The 18321-nt window shown below is 54.1% G+C and overlaps 2 protein-coding genes across 5 annotated transcripts; one reads left to right on the forward strand and one right to left on the reverse strand.

The window, feature by feature from the left end:
- Positions 1–42: 42 nt before the first annotated feature.
- TMEM208 (transmembrane protein 208) lies at positions 43–2170 on the reverse strand. Its single transcript, XM_081513126.1, has 6 exons — positions 2086–2170; positions 1587–1682; positions 1038–1097; positions 819–955; positions 425–509; positions 43–325 (listed from the first exon to the last, which is right to left on the reverse strand). The coding sequence occupies exons 1-6, from the start codon at positions 2089–2091 to the stop codon at positions 188–190; spliced, it is 522 nt and encodes a 173-aa protein (XP_081369252.1). The 5' UTR covers positions 2092–2170; the 3' UTR covers positions 43–187.
- A 118-nt stretch (positions 2171–2288) lies between these two features.
- Positions 2289–16396, forward strand: LOC145514672 (uncharacterized). Of its 4 annotated transcripts, XM_081513128.1 has the most exons (9): positions 2289–2336; positions 5708–5809; positions 6041–6169; positions 8345–8467; positions 12567–13559; positions 14777–14992; positions 15121–15264; positions 15442–15659; positions 15743–16396. In XM_081513128.1, exons 5-9 carry the CDS (start codon positions 12573–12575, stop codon positions 15909–15911), a joined length of 1734 nt encoding a protein of 577 aa, XP_081369254.1. In that variant the 5' UTR covers positions 2289–2336; positions 5708–5809; positions 6041–6169; positions 8345–8467; positions 12567–12572; the 3' UTR covers positions 15912–16396. The 4 variants fall into 4 exon arrangements, with proteins under 4 accessions (XP_081369254.1, XP_081369256.1, XP_081369253.1 ...); XM_081513130.1 differs by lacking the exon at positions 6041–6169 and having other exon boundaries at positions 15765–16396; XM_081513127.1 differs by lacking the exons at positions 6041–6169; positions 8345–8467 and having other exon boundaries at positions 12621–13559.
- Positions 16397–18321: the final 1925 nt, after the last annotated feature.

An 18321-nucleotide genomic window follows, 5' to 3' on the forward strand; every position in this document is an offset into this window, starting at 1 on the left:
TCCTGCCTTAGCTCTCTCATTATCACCCACAAAGCCATTAGCCACATTGTAAGCCATTTATTCAACAATCCTATACCCTAGACTGCTTTTGGCCCCTGGACTAGGCCCTCACTGCTCCTGGCATGGGGACCACACAGCATGATAGAGCCACCCAGGGCTCAGAAACCTGGGGCCACAATGTCAGTGGCTATAACCGCTTCATTTGCCGCCGCTCCTGTCGGCGCTGCCGTTTCTCGTTGTGCTCTGGCGCTGGGGCGCCACTGTCTGCTGTGAACCAGGGGCCCAGTACATTGACCCACAGGAGGTAAAGCGCTCTGCCCGGAGCCTAGGAGAAAAAAGGTAGCTTGAAGCCAGGTTCAGGAAATGAAAGAAGAGAAGGCTTAGATGCTCCAGCTCCTCCTCGGGAGCCCTGCAACCCACGTACCAGGAGCCAGAAGGACCAGATGTAGAGGGAGAAGCAGCTGAGCACCTGCACAATAGCTGTCAGTAGGATCACATCTTTAAGGTGCCTGTGGAGAGAAGGGAAGCTGCAAGGGCCAAGAATAGTAGCCAGGGAATTCCCTTGCGGTCCAGTGGTTAGGATTCCATGCTTTCACTGATGAAGGCCTGGGTTCAATCCCTGTTTAAGGAACTAAGATCCCACAAGCTGCACAGCACAGCCAAAAATTTTTACATAAAACAAAATATAAGAGACGGGCCCTAGTTCAACTCCCTTCCACCCTCTTCAAGTTGCAGGCAGCTGTGGGTCTTGGGCTGTCTGGGCCCCAGCACCCCAGCCCTGGCGCTGCTCACCTGGGCTGACAGCGGGGGACACTCACTCTGCCATGCCCTGCTCCATGTTGAGATCCATTCCACCATCCACCAGGGCCCCATCCTCAGAGAAGGCTGCCCTTGCCATCGAGCTCATAGAGTGATAGCTGGCCCCGTATACTGCCAGGCTAAAGATCAGGGCCATCTGTGGAACAAGAATGGGGGTGTTAAAAGGGCAGCCACTGACCCTATGGGCTTACCCACTTCCCAGGATGGGGGACACTTACCCAGGCCCAAAATGAGGCAGATGAGTAAAAGAAGACCAAGGTCACAAGACAGTAAATGGCCTGTAAGCAGACACAGGATCAGGCTAGGATCAAAAGTTTACTAAACCATGGAACTTCCTTGACTCTGACTCTAGACCAGGTGATAAAAGGACAAGTCATTTCTTATAGGGTTGGGGGAAGAGATCTGCTCCCAGAATATCCAGACACCCCTGACAGGAAAGAAATCCCTGTGCATTTAAGATGGGAAAGGCTCAAGTCCATTTGAGACTCACACCCTCATTTTGCTTTTGTTTTTCGTTTTGACTATTCACTTTCTCTGCAACAGGATTCTTTCTCATTTATTTGGCTGCACTCGGTCTTAATTGTAGCATATGGGATCTAGGGAATCTTAGCCACTGGACCACCAGGGAAGTCCCTCTCCTTTATTTTTAATTGGAGTTTTCTTCTGGAGTTTTGGCTGTCACACACCCCCACCACTCTACCCCACCAAACAGAGCTAAGGACTATGGAACCTTGGGTGGGCACAGAAGCAAAGAGGGAGGCACTTACATTAGCCCCCAGTATGATCCGCAGGTAGAACTTCAAGGTCTCTTTGTTCTCCTCAAATATCTGCTTCTTCCCTCTCGTGCCCACTTTCCCTTTGGGCTGCAGAGAGATGATGAGATACTATCAGAACCCTCATCAGTCAGGATCTTCCTTAGCCTCCTCACCATTCCGGTTAGCTGAATGGGCTTGACGGGCGTCCTCTCCGGCCTCTGCAGGAGTAAACCCGATCTGGGCTGACGCCTATCCTGCCTCAAGACCCTCAGATCTCTAGTTAGTCCTGATACTGTTTGATACCGACGCCCATCGCCCCTCAAGCCCCTCGATCTCTGCAGCCCTGGTACTGTCTGCTACATACGCCCAGCCCTCCCTGGCACCAGCTCTGGTATGGTCCTGGACGGCGCCCCCCTCTGACCCATTTTCCTTGAAGCCCTTCCTCTGATTTCAGTCTCCCGGCCCCAGGAGCGCTTTGCCATGCGGACCACGCCCTACTCGCCCTCCTTACCGCCATAGTGAGAGGCAAATACCCAACCAAGGAAAGAAGGGAGAGCGACAGAAACCGCACTCAGTAGGTACCACATCGGCAGCACAGGCTCTTCCGGTGCAGATCCAATACGTCACACCTGGGACGGAAGTGGGAGGTCCACTTCCTTCCCAAGCTCCGCCTTCCAGAGTCGGTGGGACTACACTTCCCAGAAAGCCTTGCGCGGGGGCGGAGGCGGCAGGGATGCGATGGCGGAGTCGCTGCCGCTGGAGGTGAGAGGAGGCCGCCCTCAGGCCTAGCTCGGGACAGGCCCCGCCCTCGGGGTCCCAGGCTGTGGGGAGGGGCTGTCAGACAGCTCTCCCGGCCCCGCCCGTCTGGCGGAAACGACCCGGCCGGGAGATCCCTGGACCTGCAGGCTATGGGTAACGGCCCCGCCTTTGGGCCACTGTCCCCTTACCTTGGGGGACCATCCTCTCCTTCCCCATCGGCCCCAGGAGATAGTTGCTGTCACCTCAGCGAGGACAGGGCTTCTGCCTACCCCTGATCTCTTGAGATGGCCGTCCCTCCCCCTCAGTTCTGGAAGATGTCCGCTGCATCCCATCAGCCCCGAAGGGTAACCGATCTTACCCCCATTGGTCCCTTGGAATGGTCGCTCTATTCCCTTCCCTTCGAGAGACGGCTGCCTCTTCCCCTGGCGGTGGAAGACAGACTGCCCTTTCCCATCAACTTCTGGCATGGTCTCTTGAGTTCCCTCACCGAGGACATGCCTGCTCCCCACTTTCTCAGCCCCTAGTGATGGCCATCCCTGCCTCCTTCACCTTCATCCTTCATGCGATGTTTGCTCCCTCTACTTAAACTGGAGCAAGATCACTCTGCCACTATTGTCCCGAGACAGATAAGTTTTGTCCCAGTGGCCTCTTGGGATGGCCTCTCCATCCTGTTTGCCCAGAAAGTTGGCAGCCCCCTCCCACTGCCCAAGGGAGACAGGGCACCCTTTCCCCACAGGCCCTTGGAATAAGGCTCCACCCCCAATGAGCCCCCTGCAATGGCATCCTTTCCCCCTTCTGCCCCAGAGGATATCTGTCCCATCACCATGGATCACAAAGATGACCAATCATATCTCTAGTAGCTCCTTGGGAGTTCCTGGGATGGCCACTCCACCCTTATCACTGCCTCTTCTGTTCCCTCTAGAAAGGCCTCCCCCCTTCTCAGCTCAAAGAATCATGCTTCCTCCCCCCAGTGAGGACAGGTTTGTTGCCCTCCTTTTGCTCTGTGGGTTGGCTGCTGAGCCCCAGAAGACAAGATGGCCACTATCTTACAGAGACAAGTTTTCCTGCCTCCTCTTGGGGATAGGAGCATGGTCAGTCCCAGTCCCCATCAAAGTTCTCTTCCCCAGGCCTAGCCTCCCTGACCCAGAGGCTGTTCTCGCCAGTCATTCTCCTCTCAGTAATGATCTGTTTTATCTTCCCACCCCTTCCTTGAGCAAACCTTTGGTGAAAAGAGAGGTAAAAGACTGTCCATCCTTATTTAATTCAATCCAGTAAGTACTGACTGAGTACCGTCTGTGTACTAGCAATCAGGGAAGGGAAGAAGAGACCAAGTGGGCTGGTGAGGGTCAAGCTTAAGGGCATTCCAGGAAAAAGATACACATAGGCAAAAGGAAATAAGAAAATCAACATGCTGTGTTTATAGGACACTGAGAAGACTGGCTTGTGGAAGCTCTGGGATCAGGGTCCAGTCAGGCATGGAGGCCTGGCAGTGCTGACCCAGAAGAAATTTTGTCTTGAGGGTATTGGGGAACCCCAAAGCTTTTCATCAAGAGTGCACTGAGACTGAAAGCTGTTTCTTAGGAAAATTAACCTTGTTGCAGTCTGTGGAATGATTAGCAAGGATGAACCTGGAGGCAAGGAGATCAGGTGGGAGACTGTGGAAGGAACCCCGGTTTGGGGTGATGAAGATCTAGGCTACTAAGGTGGTAAGGCTTCAAAGGTAAAATTATTATTAATAACAGCAATCCAGGAACCATTTATGGACCACCTACTAGGTGTGAAGCATATCTATTAAATTTATATATATAAATTATATATATGATTTAATCCCTGTCATAAGACCGTGAGGGCAGCTGGTCATGAATCCTCCTGCAATGCAGGAGACCTCAGTTCGATTCCTACTTTGGGAAGTTCCCCTGGAGAAGGGAAAGGCTACCCACTCCAGTATTCATGGGCTTCTCTGGTGGCTCAGACGGTAAAGAATTCACCTGCAATACAGGAGACCTGGGTTTGATCCTTGGGTTGGGAAGATGCCCTGGAGGAGGGCATGGCAGCCCACTCCAGTATTCTTGCCTGGAGAATCCCCATGGACAGAGGAGCCTGGTGGGCTATAGTCCATGGGGTTGCAGCATTGGACATGCCTGAACAACTAAGCACAGCATGTAAGACTGTGATCTAGATTTTTTTAATATCCCCATTTTACAGGTGTGGGTTGAGGTTCAGAGACATCACATACCTTGCCTGAGGTCACACAGCTAGGAACTAGTGGAGCTGGGATTTGAATGAGTCTAAGTAAAGCCTATACTTTACACCTGTATCTGGAGCAAGGGACAGAAGAGCATGAAAAGGACAAAGTTTTATCAGGATCTTTAGGCAAGATGTTCTGTTGGCACTGAAGCTCGGGGGCTGCAAAGTTGGGAGGAGGGGCTGCTTTGGATTGAGGTGAAGGTGATGGTAAAACATCTGGGTGAAGAATCCTGTGGACAGTTGGCAATACTAGACTAGCACATGAATGATAAAACAATATGGAATATTGAATTGTTGGTTATTCTCATAGAGGTAGTTGTTAAAGCCATGCAAGTGAATTATTATCCTAGAAAGTGAACAGATCGAAAGACTCAGGTCTGAGTCCTGGGAGCCACAGAAGAATCTAGAAACAGGGCAATTGGAGTGGTGAGTGGAGCCCTAGAAAACACAGTGTCACAGAAGTCAAGGAGGGACGATTCCAGAAGAAAAGAATAATTAGATTATTCCTGGTCTCACAGGCAGCTCCCTTCCCCAGTCCCTAATAAGGCCTCCATGCCCAGCCTCATAGAGCATAGGTGGAGTGAGGGCCTGAGCCTACCAGGATGGGTCTTGCTGTAACAGCCAGCTGAGAAGCCAAGTTGGCAGTGAAGAAGACTGGAAGAGTGCAGTCCCAGTGTAACTTTCTGAAGATCAGCACTTGCCTTGCTGTTTTCTAGATCCTATGCAAGACACTTTACCATGTTATTTAACTGTCACAGTAACCCACTTAAATCTCACTACAACTGTCTTTTTATAGATAAGAAAAATAAGGCTCAGAGGGGTCAGTTGAGAGAATAAGGATCTAAACTAGGTTCATCTAGTCCCAGTGCCCAGGCCCTTTTTATCAAACTGAGCAGGAAGTTTGATTTTTATCAGAACAAACCTGCATCCAGAGGTGCTCAGGAAAGGTTTGTTCCCAGTAAAGATACCTGGAGACTGGAGAGAAGTGAAGACTCTCTGAACCTTAGGATCCAAGATGAGCTAGGAGCCAGTGCTCTAGTCCCCTCTGACCTACTGTGCTGCCAGACAGAGATTTCAGAGGGCCCCACCAGCACTAACAGCCCCAATGCCCTGTCTTTTTCCCTCAGATGGTCACATATATTCTGAGCTTCCTGCCTCTGTCAGATCAGAAAGAGGCCTCCCTCGTGAGCCAGGCTTGGTACTGTGCAGCCCAGAATGCCCTTCGGGAGGTAAGGTGCCTATCCTCACCTAGCCCATTCTCAGTGGTCCCACTTCAGCTTGCTCGTGGCCCTGCTCATACATCATCCATCCATTCCTGCACATTTATTCATATAGACTTGGCTCTGGGTCCAGTACTGGGACTCTACAGATGAACCAAACATAGTCCCCTCCCCTGAGAAGCTCATAGTCCAGTGAAGGAAAAAGACAAATACGTGAGTGATCAGATGTTGTGTGTTCAGGGCATTGGCATGAAGGGGGCCATGGGAACATGAAGGACACGGAAGGAGACTGGCAGCATCAGGGAAGGCTTCCTGAAGGAAAAGGATGAGGACCATGAAGGTTGATCTTCAGGACTCATAACCGCACAGGTGAAGGCACCAAAGTGTGAAATAGTTCTGGAAACGACCACCCAGGTTTGCTATGACTGGAACTTAGGTGTGTGGGAGAGAAGTGGTGGGAGATGAGGCTAGAAAGGGGTCAGACAGCAAGACAGATGTGCCAGGTGGCGTCGCTAGGGCTTTCTCCTGGTTACCATCATGGGTAACCAGGTAACCCATGGAACTTTGGGAACTTTAAAGGAACATTAGGCAGGGGAGTGACATGCAGTGATTTATGTCTTAGACCTCCACAGTGCAGAGTGGACTGAGAGGTGAGTCGTAGGGAGACAACCCACTAGGAGGTGAGTGCAGGCATTTGTGCTAGTTTGAAAGGCAAGCAATGAGAGCCCTTTGTTTTAGTTTTGACTGTCACTGAGGTTGAACAATTTTCTCATTAGCGGACCATTTATATTTCCCTCTTTTGTGTATTTCTGTTCCTTGTCTAATTATTGGGGTCTTAGTATTTTTCTTATCGATTTGTATGAACTTTTATACATTAAAGAAGTTAATCTTTCACATACTGAAATATATTCCTCATATATTTGCCTTTTTAAATTTGATCTGTAGATATGTGTTATTTATGAGATATACAGGGGTTAAATTTCTGGGTTGTTGACTCTGAACATCCTTTTCTTTCTTATTTCTGCCATTGCTTTAGAGACGCTTTGCCTCTTCAGAGATTTGATAAATATATGCTCATATTTTGTTTTTTTTTTTAAATTTGGATTTACTTCTTAGATCAGTTTTAGGTTCACAACAAAATTGTTTTATGGCTTGAATTTATATATATATATGTATATGTATATATTTGGTGTAATTTATTTTGACTTAGGCTGTAAGGTAAGGAGCTAAACTGATTAGTTTTCAAGTAGCCCAAGTACCATTTATGTATAATGGATTGGAAGCCTCCTCTGTCACATTTTAAATGAGTGTTTAAGTAGGGTCTGTTGTGAGTTCTCTCTCCAGTGTCATTGAGCCTAGTTTCTAAAGAAATTTGATTTGAACTTGCTGAAAATTTGAAGTATAAAACACCTAAATGGTGAGATCCAGTTAGCAGTTGGACTTCTGAGAGAGGAATTCAAGAGAAGGGTCTGAGTAATAAATATAGATGAAGGTGTCATTTAAGAACAGGTGGAGGTTTAAGCCTTGGATCTAAGTCATATTCCCTGGGGAGAATAAGAGGAGCCCTGAAGAGCCAGCCAGAGAGACTGCCCAGGAAGGATATCAGTCCAAAGGCAAGGAGAGGAGGAGGGGCCTGTAGAGAGGCCTCATTCAGATGGTGATGCTACTTCTGTGCCCAGCACTGTGCTGGGCCCCAGGGCTGGGCAGACACAGCACTCAGAGTTGATAGTGAGAGAGAGATAGCACTGCATTCAAAATCTTAAGAAAGGTGCATAGATGCATAGCGAAGATGCAGAGAAGATTCACAGAAGACTTCATGGAGAAGGGGATGCTTGGGTTAAATTTTGAGAGAGAATACATATTTGTTAAGGAATAGGTGAGGGGTCAGACTGCCCCCCACCCCCAGAAAAAAACAGCTGAACCCAGGCATGGGAGTATGAGACAGTGGTCTGAAGTTAGCATTCCAGGGCCAGAGTGGGCAGCAGGCATGGGAAAGCTAGGGCTGAAGAAGTAGGCAGGGGCCTGACATAAAAGGGCTTGAATGCCAGCTGGGAAGCTCAACTTCCATCCTGTGCAGTGGTGAACCATCAAAGAGCCTGAAAAGCGTGGTCAGTTGCGTTTCGTCAGGATCACTCTGTTGACAATACCAAGAGTAGACTGGAGCCAGAGAGACTGAAGGCCAGGAGGAAATAGGAGATGGACCGCAAAGGACCCTGGACATTGTGGATATGAGGGAGCAGTCTAGGATGATTCCCAGATTTCTGACTTAGGTGATTTGGTAGAAGGCACTGAGAGTTTGGGAGAAGCGGGGATAAGACAGTAAATTCAGATTTGGGCATATTGCATCCTTGTATCTGGAGAGAGGTCCATCAAGTCATGGCTCCCAGTATCTGGTGCTCAGGAAAAAGGTGTGGGAAACAAACAAAGTAAGTGGAATGGGATGAAGTCTGCTGGGGTTCATGTGGAGGAAAACTGTGTGTGTGTGTGGTGGAATGGAACAATTCATGCAGAACCCACTGGTCCATGGATTGGGTCTTTCTGCAGGCTAGAAGGTAGAAGAGACAAGAGGGCAGAGTCTCAGAAGCCCCAGTAGGAGAGAACACCGGGGAGACAGGCCATGCCGAGTAGGCACCATGGCGCAGCAGAGAAGAAGGACACTTGCAGGAGGTCTGCAGAGGAGCCCCCAGATGTTGGTGACCTTGCCGGAGAGGGGCTGTTTCTGGGAATGGGGGATTCTGTGGGGACAGTGGTGGAGGGATCAGTGGGCAAAGCTATGGTCAAGAGGTGGCCGCAGTGGGTATGGGCACCCATATGCTTCCAAGAAGCATGATAGTAAAGGGGAGGGGTGAGGGGTGGTTGCGGGATCAGGGAGGCCTTTGTTAAGACTCTGGGGTGTTTGTGGACTCTGAGGAAGGAGCAGTGGAAAGGCAGAGATTTCGGGGTTCTCAGAGGAGAAGGTGGGGACAGGCTCAGTAGACCAGGAGAAGGGGGTCTCCTTGAACCCAAGAGCAGAACAGGGAAGGAGGTTCTAATGAGTCCTGCCAAGGATGGGCTAGGGGATGTGAACAGGCAAGAAGGAGGGCCTTCCCACCTAAGAGCTTTGGTTTCTATTTGAAACATCTCTGAGAAGGCTGGAGTGAGGGGAGGGAGCTGCAGTAGCATCAGTGGCTTGGAAAGAAATCTAGGGGAGTGAGAAGAGACGGGGGCTGTGAGGAGAGGGGAGCCAGTGCAGACAGGAAGGGAGGCTATGGCTTCCTCAGCACATACCCAGAGAAGGCCGTGGTCTCATCATCCCTGGCTGAGCAGAGGACATGGAGAGCAGGTGCACCCACATGATGGGTAGGGCCACAGGGACCCTGACGAGAGGTCATCAGTCAGGGAGGCTTCTTGGAGTCCAGCAAAGAAAGAGGGTGCAGAAGAAGCCAAGTGGGCAGTCAGGCCCCGGGGATGAAGGTGAGACTGGAACAGGAGGGAAGGAAGAAGAGGAGAAGGCCGGGGTCAGAGTTTGGGATCCAGAGTCTACCATTTTAGCACTGGAGCTTCTCCAGTGAACCCTGAGCCCTAGACAGAGCACTGACAAAGACCCATTTGATGACTCTGCAAAGCTCAGCCCCTTACTCCACCGCCAGGACTGGGAGCCCTGGGAAGTCAGGCCACAGATACCTGGGCATCTAGGGCTGACACTACCATGTCCCAGAGAACAATCTCTGGAGCCTTATTGGCAGGAACCATCTCCCAGGGTGCAGCGAGTTAAGGAGGTGGTGCTCCAGGTAGTAGATGCTGTGGAAGATTCTGGCTCATCAAGGCCAAGCTGTTATGGCTCCAGGCCAGGCTAGGATGTTCGACTTGGTAACTTCTTAATCTCCCTGACCTTCCCCCACTTAATTCCACTTTTTCCTCAAATAAGAAGACAGACAAAGGCAGCACCTGACATACACCTGGGCTCTGTCCATACTCGGGACTGGGGTGGGGGTGCTACCACCGGGCTGGTCACTGTGAAGATCTCAGGACGGCTCCTGCCCCTTGCTGCCTTCTCCTGCCTGAGGTGTCTATAAAAGCCTCTAAAAATGAGCCCCAAAGTCTGACTTCTCTCTGGAGACCAAAGCCCCTGGGCGCCAGGACATATGCTCCCTCAAGGTCCTTCTGGAAAACAGGCGTGCTAACTTTGGATTCCTGTGCTGGCAGACAGGAGAGTCATGTCTCTGTCAGATGGCTTTCCAAGTCTGCACACAGGCCTGCCATCTCAGCTCAGGACTTCAGTAGTTACAACAGAGTCCTGGCCTCTCACAGTCAAGGGACATGTATTGCTTTTAGCAGGTTTAGGGCATTTTCCAAATGAGTCTGCATTTACTCTTAAGATGCCAGCATTAAGAAGGGAGGAGATCAGGGGGCTAGTTGGCCCCTCTGTGCTGAGGCAGCTGAAGCTGGAGCAGGTACCCGTGTTGTACTCCCTTGGGGCTTTAGAAGCATCTTCCCAGGGCCTGAGGAGGGGCACTTTCCTACACTGGAGCAAAGACCAGAACCCAGAAGCCTGCTGCTCGGCCCCCACAGAGGGTAAATATCCCCAACAGGCTGCTCCTGGACTTCTGTATCTGAGTCCCATGTAGACCACCTGGGTAATGGCTTAGAGGCTGTCTTCTCCCCACCAAGAAAAACTGGGGGGGGCAGGGAGGTGGCCTCAAAACTCACCCGGCCCCATAGTTGGAAGTCCTTTAGGCCAGGCCCTGCCCCGTCACTAGGTAGCTCTTGGGGCCACCTGCCAGCCCTGCACTTGGACCCTAGGCTGTTCGTTTACCTCATGTATAGGAAGGCAGTGGAAGAGGGAAGAACACTGCTGGCAGCCAAGGCTCAGGAAGATAGGGAAACAAGGAAGACTGAAGGCGGCTGGAGCTGGGGCCTGCGGGGGTGCCATGTGACTGGTGGGGGCAGGTGCTGCCTGGCAACCAGCACTGCTCTACACTCCCCCAACCAGAGTTCATTCTACTCATTACACAATTGGCTCATCTAGCACTGCAGGGCTTTGAAATGGCTGGAAGCATGTGTTCCCTTCTAAAACCTTTTCTCCCCGGTCTTTTCAGTACCCTCCCCAACCTCACACACTGGCATCTTTGCCAGCTCTCCTTAAATCTGAGAGAGGGACCCAGGTCTCTGGCGTCCCCACTCCACACTGTCTCCTAGTGTCCACTGGGGGGATCTATGGGCAGAGCTCCTCTCACCTGTATTGACCATGGGGTCTGAACTGGGAACCTGGTTTGACTCCCTGACTCCTGTGAAATTGGTGGGAGCTGGTCTCCCTCTTACCACAGGCTCGTTCCCAGGACGACAGCCCTCCGGGGCTGCTTCTCTCTGGGGCAGAAGCCAGGCAGGGTCTCCACACCTGGGAATGAGTTCCACCTGTCTTCTTGGAAGAAGCCTGTTGATAAGCATCTTGCAGGGAGCACATATTAGGCATCATTTTGATCTTTCTGGTTCCCTTTTGATGATTTTCTGTGGGGGACAAGCAGGGAATGTCAGCTTGTTCTTCCTGTTACTCACTGGACAGGTTTGGGGGAGAGCTTGCTTGTGAAAACAAGAATCTTTGAGTATCACTTGCCTGCATCTTGGGCATTGGTGGGGGTAGAGAAATGGGGCTAGGGTTTCAGAAGCCAAGCCCTCCTCTCCCTCCCCTACAGACCAATTCCACACATTCCTGTACTTTCTGTCCTTTGGCTCCCTCTGGCACAAGATCAGGGAAGGTTCTCTGAAAACAACGCCTACTGGCAGTTCGTCACACTCCCTAAACAAGCCAACCTTTCCCCACAACTAGCCTTGAGCTTGCCTCCCCAACTCCACAGGACTCCAGCTCTGTACTCCGCAAGCTCCCTCCCGGTTCCTCTCCAGTAGGGCCAACTTCCTCCCTGCCTCTGAAATTCGTTCTCTGAGCTCCTGTCCACAGAAATAGTACACTTCCTCCTCCTCACCTGCAGGAATAAGACAGACCCTCCAGAGATAAGACCAGGGATCACAAGCGCATTTCGAATCTCCAGCTTAAAGGGCCTTAACGTGTGCGCATACGCACGCATCCACGCATGCGCACACCACACTCACATGCGTAGGCACATTTTTCACTTAACACACAAAAGCCAGTTTTGCAAATATTCTGGTGGCCGAGACACTGAGACCACCGGGGTACCTTGGCCTCACTGCCTGCCCCAGGTCTCTGGCATCTGGGCCACAGGGCGTTGTGGTGAGCTACACCTGCCGTTGCTTCTTCCCGCCTTCAGCTGCTCTGAGGGCTATTTATACGCTCTTGAGAAAGTGGGGGAGGCTGATTGCTTAGCTAACGCTAAGCTGAGGCCCTGGATTTGGAGTCCGTGGGTCCCAAGGCCACCTTCTGAAAGTCCCCAAAGTTGGGGTCCAGAATGCTTTGTCCTCCTGCTCCCAGGGGGCTTCACTGGCTCTCCTCCAGGCTGCCCCCAGCCCTCCTGTACCCAGAATGCCAAGTCCCCACTTTAGCCCAGCCTCTCCATAGGCACTCAGCCCCGTCCATCACTAATTTTCTGTCCTTCCCTTGTAGTCCTCCCCCTTGAGGCCCAGTATGACCCGTCCTCCCTGCCTCCACTTCCCATCAGCACCCCCTCAGGCACATGACACCACAGTGGGTCCCCGTTGTAGAAGGGCCCTTCCCTGACCTTCCCTCAAACTCTGGCCAGCAAATTGCCACCAGACCCAATGGCCGGCACACTGAGGCCAGAGGGCTAACCCTGGGCCTGCTGCTGCCCTGTAGGCCAGCATGCGGTACAACATCCCTGTGTCGTCTGCCTCCCTTCCGGCCATCAAGAGTCTGGGTCTCAAGGGTGTCACCTGCATCAGCCTGACCAACCTGGATGGCTCACTGGCTTCACTCCAGGTGCTGCGGTCTGTTACCCACCACCTGGGCCCGCACCTGCAGAGCTTGTGCCTTGGTGGGGGCAGCCCCACAGAGGCCTCCTTTGTGGCCCTGATCCTGGGTTGCCCGGCCCTGTATATCCTAGACCTCAGTGGCTGCAACAGCCTCTTCGAGTCGGGAATGCTGCTGGCTCAGCCCGAGATGGCGCAGCAGGTCCAGCAGGCGCTGAGCGGCCTCCGTGAGCTCAGCCTGGCTAGCCTTCGGGACCTGGCCGACCTCAGCTTCAACCGGCTCAGCAGTTGTGCCCCCTGCCTGGAGCGCCTCTCCTTGGCCTACTGCCACCTCACCTTCCAGCTAGGCCCAGCCTGGAGTTCCATCGGCCCCCAGGACTCCTTCCCCTCCCAACTCTCCTTCCGCAAACTGCTGCGATTCCTGAAGGAGCTGGCCGGCAGGCTGCACGCCCTGGACCTGAGCGGCACTGGCTTGCGGCCCGAGGCCCTGCAGGCGCTGGGCCAGGTGGCCGGGCTGCAGCTGCAGGAACTGAGCCTGCATAGCTGCCGGGACCTCTCCACAGAGGCTGTGGCCGCCCTTTGCCACCAGCAACCAGGCCTTACCTCCCTGGACCTCAGCGGCTGCTCAGAACTGACTGATGAAGCACTCCTAGCCGTGAGCTGGGGCCTGCGGCACCTGCAGCGCCTGAGCCTGAGGAAGCTGCAGTGGCTGACAGATGCGGGATGCTCAGCTCTAGGGGGCCTGCGGGAGCTGCAGAGCCTCGACATGGCCGAGTGCTGCCTGGTGAGAGGGCAGGAACTGGCCCAGGCCCTGGGCTCGGTGCGCGGAGCTCCACCCCCACTGGCCTCCGTCAGCCTGGCCTACTGCTCCTCACTCAAGGTGAGCGTTCCACCCCCTTCCTTCCTTCCTCACCAGGGCCAGCGGTTGGGGGAACTGGGAGCCAGGCACCAGGGAGGCGCCCCGTGTTTGTGGCCAAGTGAACTGGAAGAGGAAAGGTGCCTAGACAGTGCTGCTGCCCACACTCCTCCCTGCAGCCCCCATGCAGAGGGAGGTCCCGGAGACCAGAAGGGCCCAGCCCATGAGGTGACCCACACCTCACAAGTCCAGTGCTTGGTGACCACTGCAGTCTGGGGAGGGGACTGAGGGCAGGTGTTCTGGGGGCAGGGGTAACAGAACCAAGCCCTGGGGGAAGGGGCACCGAGGTTACACAGCAGTAGTTGCTCAGGGGGGGCCCTGGGGAGGCCATGTGACAAGGGAGAAAGAAGGTCATTTCTTGGGCTGACGCCAGTTCCTTCAATAGGGCTCAGCCCTGTCCCTCTGGGTGGTGTCCCTGTCTTAGCAGTGTCGCCCTCTCCCTCTTTAGCAGATTATTCCTTCAATCTACGACTCTGCCCAGAGCATTCCTCGCCTGAAAAGCGTCTCAATATTTTCCGCCAAGTGCCTCTCTTCTCTTGCCCTACTCCATCCTCACTGGGTCGATCATGTATCTCTTAGCCATTCTCTCTGGAGGCCCATGTTCTGATGTCTGCATCTCTACAAAGCAGCTTCCTCTGTCCTGCCCTTAGTTCTTGCCCCCCCTGCCCCCAACTGTTCCTGGCAGGTGGCAGCTCTGCCGTATATCCTCCCAGTCCTAGAGGGAGCGTATCTGATTGACTGGTGCTGGGAGCACAGAGAGGGTGAACACCTTAGAGATTTTCACCTGCATCCTTCCCACACCAGCCAATCTAGGTATTTGTCTTTCTCCCTGTGTCCCCCTTCTCAGCCCTCCACGTTCACTGTGACACACAGCAAAGGAACACTGATGCACTCTTCCATGGGCCCTGTGATAGTCTCCTGTTGCCTGTGGGGCTGTAACTTTGGGCAGAACCTTCCTAGGGACTCCTCCCTGCCTGAGCAGCAGGAGCTTCCTCCCACAGCCCTACCAAGAGCTGGAGCACTGGGCCTCCAGCTCCAAGGACCCCTCTCCCCAGCCACAGAGGCCCTCCCTGCTCATGCTGCAGGCCCCGTGGGAGCTGGACCTCACAGCCTGCCATGCCTGGTGACACAGGCAGTGGGCACCTCCCCATCACCTGCTCCCTTTTCCACTTCCCTCGTAGGACACCTCGGTGCTCTCCCTGATCCCAGTGCTGGGCCCACACCTCAGGGTGCTAGACTTGTCCTCCTGTGTGGCCCTCACCAACCAGACATTGCAGGCCATCTGTACCTACCTCACCCACCTCTCAGTCTTGCGCCTGGCCTGGTGCAAGGAGCTTCCTGACTGGGGGCTCCTGGGGCTGGGGGAGCCCATCAAGGCACCTTCGCAGGAGCCTCAGGTGCGAGACCCTCGAAGTCATGGCGGGCGGGGGGTCCCTGGGCTCAGCTGCCCTCCTTTGTCCCTCTCCGGCAACAGTTGAGGGCCAAACTCAGGAGGAACCTGAGCAGCAGGAGCTTCCTCCTACAGCCCCACCAAGAGCTGGAGCACTGGGCCTCCAGCCCCAAGGACCCCTCTCCCCAGCCACAGGGCCCCTCCCTGCTCATGCTGCAGGCCCTGCGGGAGCTGGATCTCACAGTCTGCAGCAAGCTGACTGATGCCAGTTTGACCAAGGTGTGAGGCTGGGGGCATGGATAGGCTGAGGACCCTGGGGCTGGAGCTTTTTGCTTGGAACAAGCCCTTTTCTTGTGGGCTTCTGCTGGATGTGGCAGTTCCTCTGGCTGGGGGTGGGGGAAGCTGGAAGGGCTCCAGGGCCTCGTTACCCTCCCCGTCCCTACTGCATTATCGCAGGTGCTCTGGTTTCCCCAGCTGAGGCAGCTGTCACTGAGCCTGCTGCCAGCACTCACAGACAAGGCCTTGGTGGCTGTGGCCAAGGGCTGCCCCAGCCTGGAGCACTTGGCGCTGAGTCACTGCAGCCTCCTCAGCGACCATGGCTGGGCACAGGCGGCCAGCTCCTGGCCGAGGTTGCAGCACCTCAACCTGTCCAGCTGCAGTCAGCTTATGGAGCAGTTGAGTGTGTCAGGGGCTGCCCACGGTGGGGGCTGGCTGGGCCTGGGCTGGGTCAGGCGCTCACCCAGAGGCTTCCCTGCAGAACTCTGGATTCCATTGGGCAGGCATGCAGGCAGCTGCGGATGGTAGATATGGCCATGTGTCCCGGCATCAGCATAGCCTCCGTCAGGTGCTTCCAAGCCCGACTGCCTGAGGTGACCTGCATCCAGTCCCGCTTCGTGGGAGGGGCAGACCTGACCCAAACGCTCTGAGGCCAGATCAGTGACCAGTGGCTCAGCCTCTGTCACCTCCAGCATCCCCGGCCCTGGCCTCTCGACATGGAGTTTGACTCAGCGCCTCCTGCCCCGCTCTGTTACATGCCCCAGAGTGCCTTCCCCAAGCTAGAAACCCCTTCACTGAGTCTGAGAGTGGAATGATACCAGGACAGTCCACCGGGCTTCTTGCCTGCTTGCCCCACAGCCCACAGGAACCTTCTCCAGCTACATGGCACTGCCACAGGCCCCCAGAAATGCCAGATCCTGCTCACCTGTCCAGGCCTGGGTCCGGAGGTCGGGCCATTGGTGGGCTGGGTCTGGTGCTGGAAAGAGTGGACCCCAGTACCTTTTGTTCCACCCACTTCTCACACTAAGGCCTGTGCCCGGCCTTGTTCCCTACAGCTCTCCCAGCCCCCCACCAGCACTGGGCAGCTAAGCCACAGTTTTTGTTGTATACCCAAGATTAAAAATTCCAGATCTTTCTTCCTTGTCTGAAGTTCTCAGACCAAAGGGCCCCTCCCCACCTCAGTGAAGCAGCACAGCCCAGCCCAGGGACAATGTGTAGGAAATTCCAGAGGGACAGACAGCTTCTTTCTCACACCTGGCCCAACAAGTGCCCCGAGCAGGTCCTAGCTTCTTCCCCACATGGTGGGAGATGCCAGAGGCTTCTCCCCAGCATGAGCCCTGGCACATGTCCCACAGCAAAGCCCTGTGAAGATCCCAGGAGCATAGTGATTAAGGATGTCTGAGTCAATGGGGTTGTTTTTCAGCACACACACACAAGACACGAGAGAGAGAGCATCTCTGGGTAGGAAAGGTCATTAGAGATCCAACCTTCTAAAACAGAGAGAGAAGCTCCTGAAACTGGGAGCCCAGGGGAGCAATGAGCTTAGCCTGGGAAGTCAAGGAAAGTGAAAGAAGTCAAGTCAGTGAAAGAAGAGGGAGGAAAGGGGGCAAACAGGCAGAAGGGACCAGGGAGGTGCACGTGGGCAGGCCAGAGTTGGCGCTGGGTTGGGGAAGGGGGTTCCCAGCCCCCAAAGTGAGCAGGGAGGATGCCAGCTTGGACCAAGCATCAAGAGCTCTGTAAGCTACGGGCACTCTGTTGAAAGGGGTAAACCACGGCATGTCTGCATCCCAGCTCAAATCTGTTCAGTCATGGTACCGTGACCATTATCCACGGACAACAGGGAGACACGGGAGAATACAGGAGGGGGTGATGTGTGTGTGTGATCAGGTCAGCTTCCTGTTTGAGAAAGCAGTTGGAGTAGGTGGTATTGAGAAGACTGGAGGGGCAAGACAGGAAGCAGGAAGTCAGGAGGTTCTTGCCAAGATGATGGTGGCCTGAACAAGGGACTGGAGACACTGAGAAAGAACTGAAGGTATCAGGAGACGTAACTGCATCTGGGTGCTCCACTTTCACCTTGAACTCAACAGGGACTATTCTAAGTGGGGTGGGAAGTCTGAATACAGGAGTGGGCATGTGGGGCCCTAGATGCCCAAGTAAGAAGCATAGCTAGGGGGTGGGAAGCAAGTGCTCCCCTGGAACATTGTTCAGGGGAGCTGCCATACCATCAGTTTCTAGGCAACGTGGTGATGGTTAACACTTAAAGATATTTTGAGGAGGCCCTGGGAAGGAGAGGTAGTGAGAGGCATGGAGATCAGAGGGTGATGGCCAGCAGCTTCCAGCCTGTCTGTGGGTCCTGGGGGTGGGTGTGCTCCTCTCTGCCTCAGAGGCTTGGGGTCTGTGACCACAGCCTCTAAACTTCACCTCCAGCTGGCCTATCTGTGGCTCCCACCCCACCCATGCTGCTGCAGATGGGTTTTAATCAGAACGCAGGCTTCCCACACTGAATTCATCTTGTTGGAATCAGCGTACATCCTCCCACTGGCCTGGCGGACATCTACTGGAACCCTGAGTTTGCCCTTTGGCACAAAGCATACCCAACTTCATGTCTCTCCCTTCAAGTCTCTCGAAAGCGGGCCTTCAGGACCCGCAGCGGACACAGGGGAAGGGCCAGGCAGGGTGGAGGACTAAGCTCAGACTGTCCGGAGCCTTCTGGAAACACGGCTCCCAAACTAGGCCCCTGCTAAAACTGTGGAAATACTTCCCACCCTGCCATCTCTCCCTCATCTGGCTGGCTGCCCCAGACCTCTCTCAGTAGTGGCCCCCAGACTACAGTCGATCCTGCTCTGCAGGGCTAGCAGAGGGTGGGCTGAAGACTCACTCTGGAGAAGGGTAACAGGGCCAGCCTGTCCCCACCCCCCTTCAGAACACCAGCCTCGCAACTGGAGTTGCCCAGGTTCGTGGCCCCAAGCTGTGGCCCTAGCCTGACTCCCCCTCTCACTTGCCAGCCAAGGTGGAAGGCAGGCTTAGCCTGCGAGGTTCAGAGCTGGCTCGACACACATC

Source organism: Giraffa tippelskirchi, chromosome 7, assembly GCF_054371585.1.
Source record: "Giraffa tippelskirchi isolate mGirTip1 chromosome 7, T2T-mGirTip1v1.2.pri, whole genome shotgun sequence".
Taxonomy (NCBI): Eukaryota; Metazoa; Chordata; class Mammalia; order Artiodactyla; family Giraffidae; genus Giraffa; species Giraffa tippelskirchi.

What these genes read in the sequence shown, in the direction of transcription:
- LOC145514672 (XM_081513127.1), top strand. Translation starts at nt 2,313, where the DNA reads ATGGCGGAGTCGCTGCCGCTGGAG. An exon ending in CCTACTGCTCCTCACTCAAG is followed by an intron (nt 13,560 to 14,776) that starts GTGAGCGTTCCA and finishes CTTCCCTCGTAG; the next exon opens with GACACCTCGGTGCTCTCCCT. An exon ending in TGCAGTCAGCTTATGGAGCA is followed by an intron (nt 15,660 to 15,742) that starts GTTGAGTGTGTC and finishes GCTTCCCTGCAG; the next exon opens with AACTCTGGATTCCATTGGGC.
- TMEM208 (XM_081513126.1), bottom strand. An exon ending in ATGGAGCAGGGCATGGCAGA is followed by an intron (nt 510 to 818) that starts GTGAGTGTCCCC and finishes TTCTCTCCACAG; the next exon opens with GCACCTTAAAGATGTGATCC. An exon ending in TCTGGTCCTTCTGGCTCCTG is followed by an intron (nt 326 to 424) that starts GTACGTGGGTTG and finishes TTTTTCTCCTAG; the next exon opens with GCTCCGGGCAGAGCGCTTTA.